The 17,584-nt window shown below is 42.0% G+C and overlaps 1 protein-coding gene across 1 annotated transcript; it reads left to right on the top strand.

Annotated features, from left to right (window-relative positions):
- Positions 1 to 5,802: 5,802 nt before the first annotated feature.
- On the top strand, positions 5,803 to 16,453 carry PLAU (plasminogen activator, urokinase). Its single transcript, XM_065407879.1, has 11 exons — positions 5,803 to 5,904; positions 7,562 to 7,678; positions 8,892 to 8,949; positions 9,149 to 9,253; positions 9,895 to 10,069; positions 10,499 to 10,596; positions 11,057 to 11,252; positions 12,052 to 12,197; positions 13,082 to 13,222; positions 14,627 to 14,775; positions 15,676 to 16,453. Exons 2-11 carry the CDS (start codon positions 7,619 to 7,621, stop codon positions 15,862 to 15,864), a joined length of 1,317 nt encoding a protein of 438 aa, XP_065263951.1. The 5' UTR covers positions 5,803 to 5,904; positions 7,562 to 7,618; the 3' UTR covers positions 15,865 to 16,453.
- Positions 16,454 to 17,584: the final 1,131 nt, after the last annotated feature.

The raw sequence follows: 17,584 nt of genomic DNA, 5'->3' as shown, positions 1-17,584 counted from the left end.
GCTTGTCTTGTTTGCCTTCTGGCCTCAGAGAGTCAAAATGGGGCTCTCACCCCCAATGGGCCTATGCCTGCACACAAGCAGACATTTTGGGATGTTTCATAGCTGGATCCAACATCTGCACTTCAGATTTTAGACATTAATTGGCTCTTCACAGTATGGCACAGTATGCACAGAAACAAGTGACAGCTGACTATCCCAGGAGCTCTGCACATTTTCAGGCATCTAAGCAAACCCAATCAACCCCAGAGTGGCTTGGAAGTGTATACAGACTGAATCTGCTTTGGGCATCTGTCACAATCCACGCAGCATAGGCTAAAGATAGACATACTGTGCACCAATGTAGCAACCAACCAATGCAGCCACTTCTGGGGCAAAACAGGCAGCAGTGTGAGAGCACACAGCAACACTATACTGAAAAACAAGGAAGAAAAACTGCACCTCAGATACCCACTTTATACACCCAAGCTCCAAAGCAGAATGAATAAGATCAGAATGATGGCTGGGATTTATTTTCAAAGGTTTCCCAAGGAAGTTAGGCACCCAACTTCTTCCAAAGGAACTGGGTTCCTAATCCTTTCAGCGTCTTTGAAAATTCCAGCTGACGTGTCTAGCAACACTGTACTTGAGCAGGATTATATTGTTTTGATTTTTGAAGCCCCGTTCCTATCTGGTCACTGCACTAGAATAGCTGAGCAAACAGTCGTTGGTTTCTGGATTCAAGTGAAGCAAGTTTTTAAGACTGATTACACTGGCATTTGTTCAGGGGGGAAAAGCAGACTATTACAGCTATTCACGGAGAAACATGCAACCTCAACCAGCTTCCCAAGAGCGGCCAGGGACCTACAGCTGATAAACTCTGCTACTTTCACCAACAGGAATAAAAAAGATCATTGAAACAGCACTAAGCAGGCTAAGTGCAGGACAGGAAGACAATTTGTTTAAAAAACACAACCTGAGCAGCAGAATTATACCTAAAGGAAATGAGATCATCATCATCACTCCTTGATTAACACGACAAACAACTGACAAGTAATCTGGAGTCATTAAAGCATGAGAATTTTTATGATTCACGTTTACTTAAAAATCAACATCTTTGGAAATTCCTGACAGCTACAGATGAGCTGTAGTTTGAGTGTAACAGTTAAAAAGGAAAATCACATATATTTGTTTAAGTTATCATCCTCTTTAGTATTGCAAACTTTACCGGTTTATTAAAACTTAATTGTCCTTCTTGTAAGAGCCAGAGGTCACCTGATTTGAAAAATAAACTTCACTGATAAAGGGAGAAAATGAAATGGTTTACTGGACAGGTGCCCAAGTGTTTGAACTTTCAGCTAGAATATTCTAAAAAAGTGTCTGTAGTAGCAAATTCCTTTACACATGTACCACTAAGACTAAAACCGAGTATCTTGAAATCCATTCCCCTGTATTTTAGCATAACCCATTATCGGTTAATTTTAAAGTGTAGTTCTACTGTAAAAACAGAACAGGTTCAGGAAATCTGCTGTCTGTATGTATTTATGTGTTCAGCATCAGAGCAGCTTAATTCACTGACAAAAACCATGCTTGTTTGGTTTTTTACCTTTTTTACTCCAGTGAATTCTGCAGAGACTACAGTTTACAGGAGAATAAGCTGGACTCCACCTTGGCTTGCACATCCTCAGAATGGTTAGCTAAGTGTCAGGTGCCAGGCTATATCCAATGCTCAGTTGCATTCATGTAACTGTGTAGAAGACAGCTGAGTTTTACAGATAGCTGATGGAAGGCATACTTAGACTTGTAGAATTTCTATGGGCCACGAGCAGGGAAGAACCCAGTTTGACTTTCATATTCCAAGATGAGTTTGAGTTTGTCCAAAACCACAACAAACAATGTTTTACGGTTGTGGGACTGATTCTGATCTCAGTTATACCAGGTGTAAATCATGAGCTACTCCACTGAATCAACAGAGTTACAACATCGTAAAGCCAGAATTAGAGAAATCAGAATCAAGCCCGTAATAGAGCAAATACGGAGCCCTGGTCCTGCAACTGCATCCATATAGCGAGCCTGCTACAGCTGGGCAACCCTGCTAGGTTCAGTGGGGTGCTGCGGAAGGATTTGTCCATGCAGCTGCAGTTGCAGGATTGGAGCCTTGATTTGGAATCACTGAGACTTTGATTCAGCCAAGACCCTAAGCACGTATGTAACTTTAAGGATTTAAGCGTTATTTACTTCACACATGTGCCAAAGTTCCTCACTGAATCAGGGCCTGAGATGCTAAACCTGGAACTTACGACACCATTTTTAAGAGGCACTTTTCAGGCTAGAACTTCAGTTCCACGAAAAGTTTCTATTTTTTAGATAATGCTCAAATGGTTTATTTAACTAACTATTTGATAGCTCTATCTTTTGGGCTTTAAATAGAGTCCACAAGAACAAGTGTATGGTGAATGCGTTTTATTTCTTCCTGATTTTAATATCTGACTATCACTTGTGAAAAAGAACATCCTGAACAAACAATCCCCAGGCTCTCACCCAGGGAAATGAAAGCAAATGGAGATCTATTGCCTTTACAATCTCTCTCAAGTCCATACTACTAGATAATCGAGCCCATGCTTTTTAATAAACAGTCAGACACGTAGCACAGATCGTGAACAATGTAGTGTCATACAGGAAGCAGCAGGCCAGAAAGCAAGACTTGCTCACTGGTCACCGATCTCAATCTCCGCATAGTACTGTAGATTCCTTCTTCAGCTACATGACTTCTCAGTCTTTAGTCAAAGTCTTTCCTGAGCACATCAGCTCAGTGTGGATTTAGTTCTTTGGTGATCTCTTCAGCAGCCTTTCATTCCCTCGCTATTGCTCCCAGATAACTCAGATTTGGAATTCTGAAGGCTTCCCTTATTTTTCTGTCCCATCACACCCTTTGTATCAGACTTGCTGAGTGAAAAATCAACCCTATGCAGAGGTCACAGGCAAGGCCTCCCCATCACTTAAGGCAAATGATAATGGCCAAATCCTGCCTCCGTACCTGCAGAAGATCCTGTGGCAGCAGAACAGGTCCAGCCTCTGGGGAGCTGTGCACTCCCACCCCTGTGCAACACAGATCCCTACTGTGGGGTTCTCCCTGTGCATCAGCACTTGGTGGCAAGGCCAGAACTGCCACAGTGCACCTCCTCCCGATCTCTGCCCCTTAGCCAGGTGCATAATGGGTGCACAGAGCTTCTCCCACTACAGCCTCATTCCCCAGCACCATTTACTCAACTATTCAGGCATGAGGATTTGGTTCGAAGGACTTGAGAGGGGGTTATTGTGATGCAGAAGGCCTTGTCAAGCCTTTACTGTGGGGAGAGTGTTGCCCAGTATGTCTCAAATGGAGAGACAGTGGGCCAGAACCTCCTCATGATGTGGCCTCTTTGCTGCATCTCCTCAGCCGAGGTTTCCGTCCACTGTCATGGCTGTCAACGTGTTACACAAGCCAGTGCAGCATGGGACAAAACGGCTGAAGTGTGGAACGCTAGGATTCTGCTGCATGCTGCACTCAAAGGCAGATTATGAAGGTTTTTAACTCCAGAACATTGATGCCAATATTTTCCCTGACTGGGGGGATGACCAGAACATTGATGCCAATATTTTCCCTGACTGAGGGGATGAGATGTTGCAAACAAGTAGAATTTAGGGGAAACGGGGGGAAAAATCTACAGCATAATTTAGCCCATTTCTGAACTATTTCTAACTAAACAGTTAGAAAAGGGAAGGGAAACTAATATAACACTACAGCAACATTTAGCCCTTTTTATCGACAAAAAGAACAAGTGGTTTGGAGTGATGTAGCTGAAGTGTAGTTCAGTGCTTGTGGGTAGTTCATGATGTGTGGGCATATGCTATAAGGGGACAAATTCATCCCTCCTGTAATTTCATTGGCCACAGAGGTTTTACACGAGGGATGGATTTAGCTCAGGGACTGTAGCAGGGATCTGAAGCAGTCCATCAGGTGTGTAATAGTGAAGAAGGCAAAAATGATTTCATCAAAGGCTTTTAATTAAGGTCCCATTTCTTCCTTTTTCTACTGTCTGAGCAATCTGCTTCCAGTCTCATCTGTGCAAATGGCATATTAAAAGTCAGCAAGTGACCCAATCTTCTGGGTTTCCTTAAAAATCTAGAGCAAGGGCTTTGCTGACTTACACCCTATAAAGCCCTGTTGAAGCCATTTTCTACTTTTGGTAGCTCAATCATGGATTTCCAAGATGGACTATTCTTCAAATGATTACGTTAAATCACCATGGCAAGAAAAATGAGTGGTTCTAATGAAGCTGAAAGGCCGTGGTTGGTTTTCTACTCACCCTCAATTTGGGGCTTCCAAGTTAATCTATTTTCATCCCCTCTCGATACAGTAACCATAAACTCAACTTGCTTTCATCAAATGAATGACCTGTTCTAATACTAGCAGCCCTGGCTGCATAAACAGAGTATAGGATTTGAGAGCATAAGTAATCCCTCTACAAGCTCCAACTGAGGGGAGAAGGAGATATAGGAGTCAGAGAAGTTCTATGTTGTTCCATGTCATTACATTGTTGCACAATATTATTATGTGCTGGTGTTGTTGCCATTCACCATCCCACTACAAAGTCACAACATAAGGTGGGAAAATATTTGAGGGAGCGATTTTATTCAAAATAGATAATTGGAGAGCCCAAGCCCTCCTCATTATTCCAACCATTCCCCTGCTGTCACCAAACAGCAACTCTGCCAGGGATGTTCGATCAATATCCTTGACTTCCATCTATCTTTCAGACCAGACATATGTAGGATGTTGCCCAAATTCTACTGGTCAGTTAGTAACAGACAAGTCCCTTTTCAAGCACGGATGTTCATATGGGCCAGCTTTCTTAGATGCAATATCTTAGGATTCATAGCCAGTCTAACACCTAAAGAAACACCCATGTTCTTGAATGTTCTTTCAGACATGACAAAACTGAACCTCTGAAATCCTTTGATTATTAGAAAGATCCCATAGAATATTTCTCAGGAATAGAGGGTGCCACGTAGTAATGGGCAAATCACTTTCAATAGAACAACAATTGATCCCCACTCCCCGAATCCTGTGTTCTAGCCAAATTGCAGCTGGGGTAGTATATTCTGCTAATTCAAAATTACCTCTTGAGTTTCATCTAGAGACGGTATTCTTGATTCACTGTTCTAAAAGCTTTGTGTAGTTCTGTTGGTGCACAACACGTGCCCTTCATCTCTAAGTGGTGGCTATATTATGTCCCTAATATATAGGGTCAAATTCTGCCCTAGTCTACAGGTGTGCCCTAACTGAACTCAGATGGTAAAGCAGTGGCATCCTTCAGTATAGACGGTGCTATATAAACTTACATAAAAATATATAAAATATACAAAAATAAATCACTAGGTGCTATTACAACACAAATAATGCATTTCCTCCCTTATCAAAAGCCTCGCCCATATTTAGATACTGCTGTAAGGATTATTGACTGCCAGGAGGACACATTAAGATAAGGAACTCTACAAAGAGCTAACTCAGACTACATTTAACTGTTAGATTATAAATGATTTGCAGTGAAACTACAGTAGGAAGAGATTAGAATTCCCCCCCTGAGTCATTCGGATAGGTTTTTGTTTGAAAAGAGTTAAGTGACCTCTTTTCTAAAAAAAATTCTCCCAAGGGTGCAAAGCTTGAGACAACCTTAACCGGTATCAATCTTGTCATTGGGCTGGAATGCTAGTTGGAGCCAGCCAATCATCTTTCAGGCTAAGGGTTTATATAGAGATGCACTTCCTCTGCAGAACAGTGAGAAACCGAGCACAGGGCTCAGATTGCTAAAGGACCTAACAAGACTAAACCTGCTGCTGAGACAGCACAGAACACTGCAAGCCTTCCGCATTGTTAGTGGAGTGGTAAGTGCAATGCCTTTACAATCTCACTGTATTTTATAAACACACATGCAGCGTGCCATGCCAGTTGGAACTGAGTGGCTGTTTTTTTTTTAAAACCCACAGGCATAAGTTATATTTTTAGCAATTTGAAAGGTTCATTTCAATTGCTAGTTCCCATTCCAAACATCATATAATTCAACTTTAAAATACCTATCACTGCAGCCTGCAAGATTTTATGATTTGGGGTTCTAAAGAACTGAGCTTGGAAAATTAATGTTGGAATATCAATGACTGATGTTTCATTTTAAACTTGTTAAGAATTGCAGTCAACTAGTTCAATACAAATATTGTTTGTAAACAGAACAATAAGTTTTCTGCAATCTAAAATGGATTTGAAAAACGTGTATTTGTCCAGCTACCTGAGGAATGATTTATTTCTTGCAGTAGTATACTGGTGCTTCCTATACTTAAGGTACTCTAGACATTTTTACTTTTAGATATATGCCCCTGTTTTGGATTTTGGGGCATGTAATGTCTGATTGCAGGGGGGAGGAAAAACATTCCAATTAGCTGTGCTGATTTTCTTTAGAATGGTGAAAACAGCCATTTTATGATCATTTTTTTCCCCTTCTTCCATCATGTTTTGTAAACCAATTTGTTTGTTTGTTTTTTTAACTAGTCACCTATAGGCAGATTACTATTAACATGCTATGCTGCCTTTGCTGTACACGCACAACTCCTCTGGCTGTCAGTGGCAACTGCATGTGCAGAACCAAGGCAGAATATGCCCCACCGTCTCTTATTTGCCAACTTTTTATACTGTAACTAAATGGGGGGAGGTGGAGAAAAAGGCTAGATTTTGAAAAGAATCCTACACAGGCCCCTGCCTGAAGAAGCCGGGTTTTCTAGAGCGCTCAGCAGCTCTGACTGGGAACAAATTAGCTACTTAAATGGGAGCTGAGCTCTCCTGAGATTGCAGCTGCAATTTTGGGTGCCGAGCACTTTGAAAATATGGCCATGAACTATTAACACCCATTGAGACTAGGCAACCACAGCTGGACAGCAACCAAACAACACTGTCACTGAATTCTGTATGGGTGGCTCTTTTCTGCAGTTGTGGTTAAAAAGGGGAGCTCTCCACTTCCTGAGCCCCTCTACTCTTTTACTTGAGTTTATACAGATGAGTAGTTTTAAATTTGCACCAAGGAGAAGGATGCGAAATAATGTTACTGAACTGACCATGGTCGGGTGATTCGAGGTGAAGGTTGCAAGCAAATCCTTAACTTAGAGCAGGATTTGTCCTTGTGTTTCACCCAAGAATGTACAAGTCTTCACACACAAGAGTGGGTCTGTTTAGACTTGCCCAGCTTCCAGTTCCAACTGCTAGGATAGAGGTCTCAAGAAACAAAAGCTTTCTAGCTCCAGGAAAGGGGTTAAGGAGCATTAGCAAAATGAATCTACAGGGAATCTATCCTTTAAAACGAGTTCGAGACCAGGTTCAGACAACCAGCTCTCTTTTAGTTCATAGGAAAGAAGGGCAAATAGTCCATGCAACTTATTCTTTATTCCTTCTCCTAAGCGTACTGTGGTTCATGCTGAAGTTCAAGCTGCTGGATGAACAACTGTAACCTAGCACTCCAAGACACAACACCACTTTAAGTTCCTCTTTTATTTTCAGAAGCAGAAATACTGCAGGTAGAAGAGGAACCAACCAAGTCACGACTTACCCAACGCCATGAAGTTATTCATCATTATCTCAGTTATGCTGGGGGCACTCGTCACAAGCCTAGAATCTGTAAGTTTCGCAACAAGCACAGCCACCCATTCAGCACAGATCCTGTTTATTTCCATTTTTGACCATATGATAAAAGCTTCCCCTTTCATCACTGAACTAGGCCTATTATTACCATCCTGCTTTCTGCCACATGTATGCACCAGGCTTTTTTCTATGACAACTGTGGTTTGAACCTTCTTTCCTGTAGTTGTCACCTACGATTCTACTGCCTACTATGGATATAGAGGAAAAACTAAGGTGGTTTCCTGGAGAGAATTTAGATGGGGATTAGACAGGATGGAGAGAGCAACAGCCTCTGACATTTTTGCTCTTAACGTTTTTTTCTTCTTAATTCTAGCACGATGCAGGACGTCAAGTACTAGGAATTAGCAGAGATTTAATGCAGAATATTAGTCTTTATTTGAATGCCCCCCACCCCCCGCAACCCCCACTCTGATTTTGGATATTTTGGCTCCTATCAGTTTGTATCACATAAGGCAATGCTGTCCATGCACACGGATGCAGCAGAAACTTTCTGTAGCCAAGTCCTGCTTTTGCACTGACCAATCCCCTTCACTCCAAGGGGCAGTGTACGAGGAATCTAATCCTGTCTTCTCCAGCTTTAGAGCAGAGGCCCCTGCCTGCAGTATAGTTCCAATGTGCCAGGCAGAGTCAGGATCTGGAACACAGGACAAGTAGAACTACTGCTGTATAGATCCACTGGCCATCACTACCATAGAGCAAGGATGCATCAGCAGCAGGGTTACCAAAAGCAAAGGGCTGCAGTGGTGGATGAGTCCTGTGCCTTTATTCCACTGTCTGGTGTAGGTGGATGGGAAGGAGGTGGATTTCCCCAATGACCCTTTGCTCACTGTCTAGTCATATAGGCTTGGTTTCTGAGGCAACTTTGGCCTTCTTAGCAGAACTGCAAAAGAAATGTTGATTTGGTACACTGAAGCAGTTGGGTGTTTGCATTCTACTTTACTGCAGTAGACTTTCACTATATCCCCACTCATCCTACCTGGACTGCACTGAATGCCCCAAATTCTGCTGTCAGTTGCATGCATTTAACACTAACAAAGTCATTAGGGTTGCAGGCATGCTGGAAGGAACAGAGCTAGGGCCTGTCTGTGTATACTCCAGAAACAGACAAAAGTGAGCACATAAAAAAAAGGAACAATCTGTAAGAAACTTTACTTAAAAAAATAAACAAATTTGTATTTCCCCCCCTTAGGCTTTGACCAGGCAGCAGCGGCACATACTATCAAGCAAACATAAATCAAGACATCAAGGTAAATACTTGCTATTGCTATTTCTGTCTCTCTAAAATGTGTGGCCAAAATACACTCCATGCACAATAATCACACAACACATACTAGACAACAAAATTCCTTTGGACTAGTTACATACTAAACATGTGTCAACTATCCTTCACTTTATGGATCTACTGAAGGATTTATAACTTTGGTTATTGGTGTCTTTTGCTTGCAGATTGTAACTGTGTAAATGGAGGAACCTGCATTTCCTATCAACTCTTTTCCCGGATTAGCCGTTGCTTATGTCCAAAAGGATACAGTGGACAGCACTGTGAAATAGGTATGGTACAGTGGTTCCTCTCCCATTCTATATTCCACCTCCTTCCCTCCCCTACTGCCCATTTTCTAAATTTAAGGTGTTTCTAATCTCAGTTTCTATGCACCAATAGAAATGAAAGTACCATTGATAGAAACACAAATGGATATTTCTTAACTTGTATTAATGCATAAGGGGAAGGAGCAATGCCTAAATATTAGGAAAAAGACAACCAGGACTCCGGGTTCTATTCTCTACTCTGTCACTAGCTAATCTTGAGAAGGTCACAACCTCTCTAATTCAGTTTACTAGTTTGTAAAATACAGTTGGTTTGTTTTACATTCTTCTCCAGAAGTATTATGAGACTTAGATTGTGAAATATGCCGAGATCCTTACATAAAAGGTGACAGATTTGATTCAAGACATGATTGTTGTGTATTTTCGGGAGAACCAAAACACATGTACATTTAGTCTAAGAGCTACATGTGTCGAACACAGCAACAAAGTGACATTCCAGTCCACATACTGACCTGTCTGTTGGCAAGTGTGTCAGTGACAGGAATCTCATCCTGCTTTTCATTAGAATGGAACCACCTGGCTTCTTTCCACTGTGGAATACTGTGAACAATCCAGAATATGCTGCCAACTTTGTGTTCATATTTCAGACACTGAAAGCCAATGCTATACTGAGAATGGTCAGGACTACAGAGGGACTGTGTCAAAGAATGAGAAAAACGAAGAATGCTTATCGTGGGACTCCCCTTCACTAATTAGGAGGAATTACCATGCTGGTGTGAGAAATGCCCTGCAGCTTGGACTGGGGAAACACAACTACTGCAGGTAATTCCTAAAGCTCTCACACCTGTTGGGCTGGCTATTCCCCAGAGCACCTGGAGTGACAGGATGCATTCAGTGGAGTGCCAGGAGTTTCCAAGAGTGCTTGCTAAAATTTGGACTTGGTCCTCCAAGGTGCCTAGCCCCCTTATTTTTCCACTGAAATTAATGGTATTTGGGTGCTCTCTGTACTTTGCTGTCTTGAGCCCTTCCTTCAAGAGCCTTATAAAGAAGTACCAGTGCAGCAAATAATATGGATGAGCTGCAGGTTTTATGCATAAAATATTTGCTTTTGTCCTTCTGCAAATATACTTCTTTGACATGCTTGGCAATAGAAGACCCCTGACAACCCTCTTCAGGGGGAATTCAGATTTTATTGAGTCACTAGCACTTAGAAGCACTGTTTACAAAAAGCATGTCTCCCTCATTTTCCAGAAACCCGGACGGAAAAGCTAAGCCCTGGTGTTACATTAAGAGCGGATATCGGACTTTGATAACAGACTGTGACATACAACTGTGTCACACAGAAAGAGGTAAGTTAGGATTTACTTGAAAATCACTTGGAGATTTGAAGTTGACTGTAACCCCCAGACTTCTACAAAAGAACGGTACAAGATATGTTGAGTGCGAAACAGAGGAGCAGGAGGGATCCTTTAGTTTATAAGGCACCTTTTCACAGTACACAGTGAATTTCAAACTGGAGGCCCCTACTACAACTGGGGGCCAAATTCTTCTCCATTGCACTTCTGCAGCCCCACTAGCTTCCATAGATTATCTCCGAGTAGGATTCAACCCATAATATCCACCATTTCAAATTGTACATGCTCTTAAGGGCTAGATGGTGTGACTGAATGAGAACATCACAACACATTTTCTGGAAGATTTGTTGGACAGACGTAGTGGTATTTAAGCTAATTTTGGTGCTCACTTATCATACTATGAGTGCACTCTATCTGAGCACACCTCCAACAAGTTTTTCCTTTCCTTTCACAGAACCCACGTGTGGCCAGAGAAGCTCCAGCAAGTACTTCAAGATCGTTGGCGGGAGCATTGCAACTATTGAGTCTCAGCCTTGGATAGCCACCATCTTCCATTATTCAAGGAAAATGGGGCAGAACAAATTTGTGTGTGGTGGCAGCCTCATTGACCCTTGCTGGGTGCTTACCGCTGCACACTGCTTCTCCCAACTGTAAGCACTCATTACCCCTCCTGTGTCTACTGCCGATTTATTTTTGCTTTGTTCCTTTGGGCAATGCCCCATGGCTAAAAACCACACACATGTAACTCAGCCACAGCAGGACTGTTCTTTTCTTTAAGCAGAGCAGGGAGAAGGTTAAGCCATTAGAAGCCATTAGAAACCTCTTAGCAAAAGGGAGATATTTTGCTAGAAAGCGGAGCTCTGAGGGTGAAATTTAAAACAAATTCAGATAGCAATTTATCTCTCCCTTACAGTCAGGATTTTGTTCTAGCTCAGCTGTTTTCCTAAACTCAGAACTTGTTCTCTTACTGGGGTCCGCTTACCTCCTGCACAGAACATTTGGCGATTGTGGAAAGCTGACTTTCCCCTGAATTCTAACAGCTTAAAGAGGTGTCATTGCCCAGAAAGCCCTGGACACCTATAGAACCAGCTGGAAACAAGAGAGCCAGCTAGAAATACATTCCAGCGGAGGTTTTTCTAAGTAGTTGAAGGGATTTGGACACCCAGTTTCCATTCATTTTAAACGAGGGAATCAGGAGCCCAAATCCATTAGAAAAGTCATTAGGCTCAGACTCTCAAAGCTGCCTACCTTCGCTTTTCTACATTAACAGTTGCTGTAGTTGACACAAGACTTTTGAAACAGGGAATGAGAAGGGAGAAGTTCACAGGACTCTAAGATGTTGTTCACATTATGAACCAAATTATTTTTAAAAAAACAAAACAAAAAAACCTGTCCTTGCTCTCAGAAACCCGATAGTCTTCATGGCTCATTTATTTACTTTCTTCCCAGAGGAACGGATTCATCAGGCTACACAGTTGTTCTTGGAAAGTCCAAGCTGGATGCTAATGATGACAAAGAACAAACATTTCAGGTGGAAAGAATCATCAATCATCATGAATATTCAGATGAAAGAGGTGACTTCACTAATGATATTGGTAAGTGGTGTCCGAAATACATCTTTATAATCCTGAGCACATATAAAGTACACTGCTGTAATAGGGGTACTGATGCAGAAAGAAGCAATATCTAGTAGTTGGAATAGGGGGGTGCTAGGAGCCAGGCACTCCTGATAACTAGGCCTGGTTTTGGCTAGAATTCCCTCTTGGGCAAGTCAGTGTTTGTAAAGCACTTTGAAGATGTGAAGTGGAATGTAAATGATAAGTATCATGACATGGCACTTTCCAAGACTGTAGATCAAAATGGATTTCATATTGCCCTCTCCCCCCACAAAATACAGACTTTACGTTTCTATTTCCATTGTATGCAATACAGACTTGCTAGTTTTCACCTGCTACCCTCAACTCCATCATCCTTCCTCCAGTTACCCATTAGAAAAGACAGACACCTTGTTTTCACAGGTCTAGGCTCAAAACAGCTGAAGTTTCAACCAATGTTTAAATCTGAAGGCAGCATCTAGTGGCTGAGTGCTGTAGTGCAACATAGCACGTCCTCCTCCTCAGACCCTCAGCTGGAGGGACAGTAGATGCCATCCCCACTCAAGTCAGGGAGCTGTACTCTTACAAAATGCTGAAAGGAGCACCTGGGGATTAACGTCTCACTCAAGAGAAGACTTACCGCAGTTTTTTCATTCACTGTCACTCAGATGGATGAAATTAAAGGGTGAAAAACTTGCCAATTTCAATTTGGCAAAGATCTGTGTGACTAAAATAATAGTCTTTCTAAGTAAGGACCTCAGAATCAGGCCCCAGGTGTGTGATAGAATGCATGTGAATTACAACATTTGTTGGAAAGTTATCGTTCCAGCTGATAATTTTCCTACTTTACAATATTAACTGTAACCACCTTGATTTTTATGTAGCTCTCATGAAAATAAAGTCTGCTTCCGGACACTGTGCAGTAGAGTCTGAATATGTCAAAACTATCTGTTTACCGTCTGAAAACCTAGTACTGAGGGACAATTCCCAGTGTGAAGTTTCTGGCTATGGGAAAGAAGACAACTGTAAGTGAATATCATCTTAAATGTATACTGATAGAATGAGGGCATATACGGCTAATCAAACTTGGGAATCTTCTATACTTCAGCTTTTCATCATAGCAACTCAAGTCTGCCCAGTATACAAAGCTAGGCACTGTGCTATGGGGGGGAACTGACTAAAGTTCATTTTTTAATACAAATTAGAAGCGTAGGTGAGGGGATTTTTTTTGTCTTGAGAATGACAGGACAAGTCAATGTGACCTGAGCATGGTATATTAAAACTAAGCTGTCTCCAAAATAGATTTTAATTCATGTGTTTGGAACCACAGTCCTTCTGAGTAGTCTGACTTTCCCCCAACAATCAGTAGCTTTCTTCTTCACACCCTGTCCTGTTGCAGTTATCCATACACTGTGTGATTTCTCCCCTCTACCCGGATAGGTTTCCATCCCTCTCCTGAAATCTCTAGCACCAGTTGTTCTTGGGCACTTTTATTCTTGGGAGAATCCTTCTTTAAAACCTTGGCAGGAATGAGGAACAAAACATAGATACTAGAAGAGAAGTATAAAAATCTTAAAATCAGGAGACAGAAGGTGACTATATGAAGAGCAGTGGCTGGGGATTTTCAAAGGGCTTAAGAGAATGGAGCTCATCTCTCACTGGGTACCTAACTCCCTTGGGCGCCTTTAAAAATTCCACCCTATAACAACGGCAGCTTGCTGCAGTGCAGAAGAAGCACATGTCTGGGGCAGCACAGCTTGTGCATGTTATAGGAGTTTTAAAAGAAAGCCATGCAGTGCTACCAGTGTCCACTGAGACCCACCAAACTCAGATGAAACAATCACATTTACGCAAGTCAATGAATCATGCAGATTGGCTGCTTTGATTTGCCCCATCGTGCCAACAATTCAATAGTGTCTTCCTCCTTTTATGCTTTTGGGAATCTGAATCCCAGCACCATCTCTGACTCTCCATGTCAATTTCCCTTGATATGCCCCAGTTCTAGGAAGAACTCTTACCAAAATTACCTCACACCTCTCTAAAACTACACAAATTAATACAAGAGACACAAAGTATGCCCCGTCTTCCATTCCTGCTGCAGACAAGAGTTGAAAGTTAGATTGGTCTTCTGCCTGAATAAAGACTTCAGGTTTGGCTCCACGAAGAAGTTATCAAGCCCTGTGACTGTTTGAGAATCAAATAAAATTTCTGTTTGAGAATCAGAAAATTCTAATGGAAACAATACATTTTGCACCTTATTCATCTACTAAAAGTAAAAATAAAAACATTTGTTGTATAACAAAGATGTAGTACTCTCAAAACTGATATTTTGTGTGGACAAGTTAACTTCTTCTGCTGCATGAAGAGGGAACGTAACAGCATGAGGGTTTGGGGGAAAGCCAATCTAATCAAGCTCCTCTTGTTTGCAGGGGATATTTACTATTCCAAAATATTGAAGACAGCCAACGTGAACTTAATACCACAGTCATTGTGCCGGGACGAATACTATGACCAAACCAGGGTGAATGACAACATGGTCTGTGCTGGGGATGTGCAGTGGAAGTCTGATGCATGCAAGGTAGGAATGCTTACATTTTGTTTTAAAACCATTTGCTGACAGAGTTTCTCTAACATAATCCACATGGTCTGTGTTAATGGTACATAGTTGGAATCTTTGAAGTCCACTGGCCTTGCAGAGAGGGACTGTGGGTCACTTTTTGAACAAGAACTCAGTTATTCAGCGGAGTTCACCCTGCTGTAGCCAGGTGTGATACAGAAAATATTCTGCTGGTGATGGAGGAGCAGCAATCTTTCCCCCTACCCCCCACCTCCTTCCAGCTTGTGAAGGAGCAGCAGTGCTGTTTCATGGCCTAGGGCTGTAACAGCTTCTGCAGCTACTGCATGGCCACTCTGTTGGAACAGCAGTGGCTGGATGTACACAGCAGTGGATCTGCCCTTGCTCTTCCCCAGTTTACTCTAGTTTCATTTAACCAGCTGTGCATGGATGTGAAAAGAACTATAGCAAAGCTGGTCTCCACAGCCTGGAGGAGATGCAGATCCATTGCACAGGTTCCTCAAATCCAGCTCTGTTCCACTCCACCCTCACACCGTGAACCAGGCTATGCACGGACTTGGAGGAGGAGGGAACAGGACTTGCCATTAGCACTAAAATTCTCTTATCGGCAGACACTTGAATATTTATTTCTCTTTTTCCAAGTGAGGGTGGAAGGGGAATGGCTTCTGATCCTTCAAGACATCCTGGCTTAGGCCTTCTATAACAAGAATGCTCCATGTACTAATCTAATGATACCAGACAGAGGACTTCATGTAATATAACTCATTCCCCTCTAGCCCATTGAGGGGGCTGCCTCTTCCCTTACAAATATAATGCTGACCATAAAAGCTACTTGAGCATTCTATCCTAGCTTTTCAGTATCCTCAAAAATCAGATTGTGATCTTTTTTATTTGCATTGTCAGGGAGATTCTGGTGGACCACTGGTCTGCGAGCACAATGGCAGGATGTCTCTGTATGGGATCGTCAGCTGGGGAGATGACTGTGCTAAAGAAAAGAGGCCCGGCGTCTACACCAGAGTCACTAAATACCTTTCTTGGATTGAGTCCCACATGAAGGGAGTCAATTTCAAAAGCCGTAGCCTCCCTAAATGAAAGTGACCTTTCCTCAAGGCATGGACCCAAAGCAGGAAGTCTAGAGCATTCATTTCAAATAACTGGAACTGAGCCACATATCGATGCAGTACATTGAAACCCTGAATGTTAGTTTGGAGTTGATTTGTGCATATTTGTCTCTCGGGTCTTCAATTTAAATGCCTATGTGGTTTGTTTTCAATATTCATAGCAGGGTATCTGAAGCAGACAGATAATCTGTATCTCCATTGGCCACTGCATGGAGTACCTGAAAGTCTTTCCATGGAAGACTCAAATATTTAACATTGAAATGCATATTTCCAGTCAAGATACTGTACATGTCACGTTGTCTCCCTATTTTATATCTGAATCACTATTAGTCACTTTTATAAGTATCTACACAAGTTTTATCAACCATCCAGTTATTGGTTTTAAATTGTAAGTTGTTTTTTTAAGTGTTTATTTTGTAAATATTTGGCCTAAATGAACAGTTGTTTAATTTTAACGTTCTGAGGAATGTCAGGATACAAATCACTAGGCAGCAGGAACCCTACGCAGTGAGTGCCTGCTGCTAGTGAACGAGAGAGAATTTTTTATCCATGCATTGCCATGGGCTGACTGCAGTTCTGATTAGACAAAAACCAACACAAACAAAACAAGAAAAACGCCACACACGTCACTCATCTTAGAACAAAGGTAGTGAAGCAATTTATGGGACATAGGCTCAATCCTGTACTCCTTAGACAGGCTGAATGTTCATGGATGTCAACGGGAGTTGTGCCTGTGTGAGGAGCCCTACAAGGGTGCTTTGGTGTAATGAGGTTAATTAGGGACTGTACTGCAAGAAAGCAAGTCCATTTTAAATAATCCAAGTTGACTTTCTGACCACCTCTCAGGAATTTTTGGTCCCTTCCATAGGGCCTGATCCTGCCATCTCTGCATTTCTGTCATGACTGATGGCAGGATTTAAGGATTCACAATCACTCGTTAAATCTGTGACCAAATGCTGCCTCCCTGTATGTTGCAGGGATGTAAATGCCAGAACTTGGTCCCCACTCTTAAGTCAACGTTTGGAAGCTACCTCTTTTTCCAAGACTCTAGTATGCCAGTGCATTTTATTTTTTAACTAGCTTTTGTTTTATGGACACAATATTTGTACGAGGGCTGGAACCTCAACTGTTATTTAATGATTTTACTTTGTTTAATTTATTGTTTGTATTTTGGGGGTAAAAACTGTCAATAAAAATTGCTATTCATATGTGGATGTTTCCCCTCTTTTCTCTATGCTACAGTTGCAAGGTCATGATCTGAACACAGGACTGGGAGCTGTGAACTCCCAGTTTTCATCCCATCTCTGGCCTTGAGCAAGTCATGACTTCTGACTCAGTTGCCCAGTATTTTAAGTGGAGATAAACAACTCAGAGTTGTTGGACTTCATGTTTATAATGCACGCAAGAATAAAAAATGCTCAGTATTGGATTAGCTGCTTCAGCCATGGGTAATGCTCAGGCTTATGAGTAGAGCGGGAGGGGGGTAGAGTTTAATGCAGGAAGGTTCATTAAGGATTCTGCCATTTGTATGATCCTTAGCCGCTGAAGCAAACAGAACCAGATGTTCTCTAGAAAGCTGGTGACAGTGTGCAGAAGAAGTGTCAGCACAGCAAGTATGAGGCAACAGAAGCATAACAAGGTCCTTCCTTCCTGCCTCTGCTATATGAGGTTTACTGTAGCTCTTGGCTGTG

The sequence above is a fragment of the Emys orbicularis genome, chromosome 7 (assembly GCF_028017835.1).
Source record: "Emys orbicularis isolate rEmyOrb1 chromosome 7, rEmyOrb1.hap1, whole genome shotgun sequence".
In the NCBI taxonomy this organism is placed as follows: domain Eukaryota; kingdom Metazoa; phylum Chordata; order Testudines; family Emydidae; genus Emys; species Emys orbicularis.
The sequence above is the reverse complement of the archived record's forward strand: the minus strand, read 5'-3'. Positions and strand labels throughout refer to the sequence as shown.

What these genes read in the sequence shown, in the direction of transcription:
- PLAU (XM_065407879.1), top strand. Translation starts at nt 7,619, where the DNA reads ATGAAGTTATTCATCATTATCTCAGTTATGCTGGGGGCACTCGTCACA. An exon ending in ACATAAATCAAGACATCAAG is followed by an intron (nt 8,950 to 9,148) that starts GTAAATACTTGC and finishes TTTTGCTTGCAG; the next exon opens with ATTGTAACTGTGTAAATGGA. An exon ending in CTATGGGAAAGAAGACAACT is followed by an intron (nt 13,223 to 14,626) that starts GTAAGTGAATAT and finishes TCTTGTTTGCAG; the next exon opens with GGGATATTTACTATTCCAAA.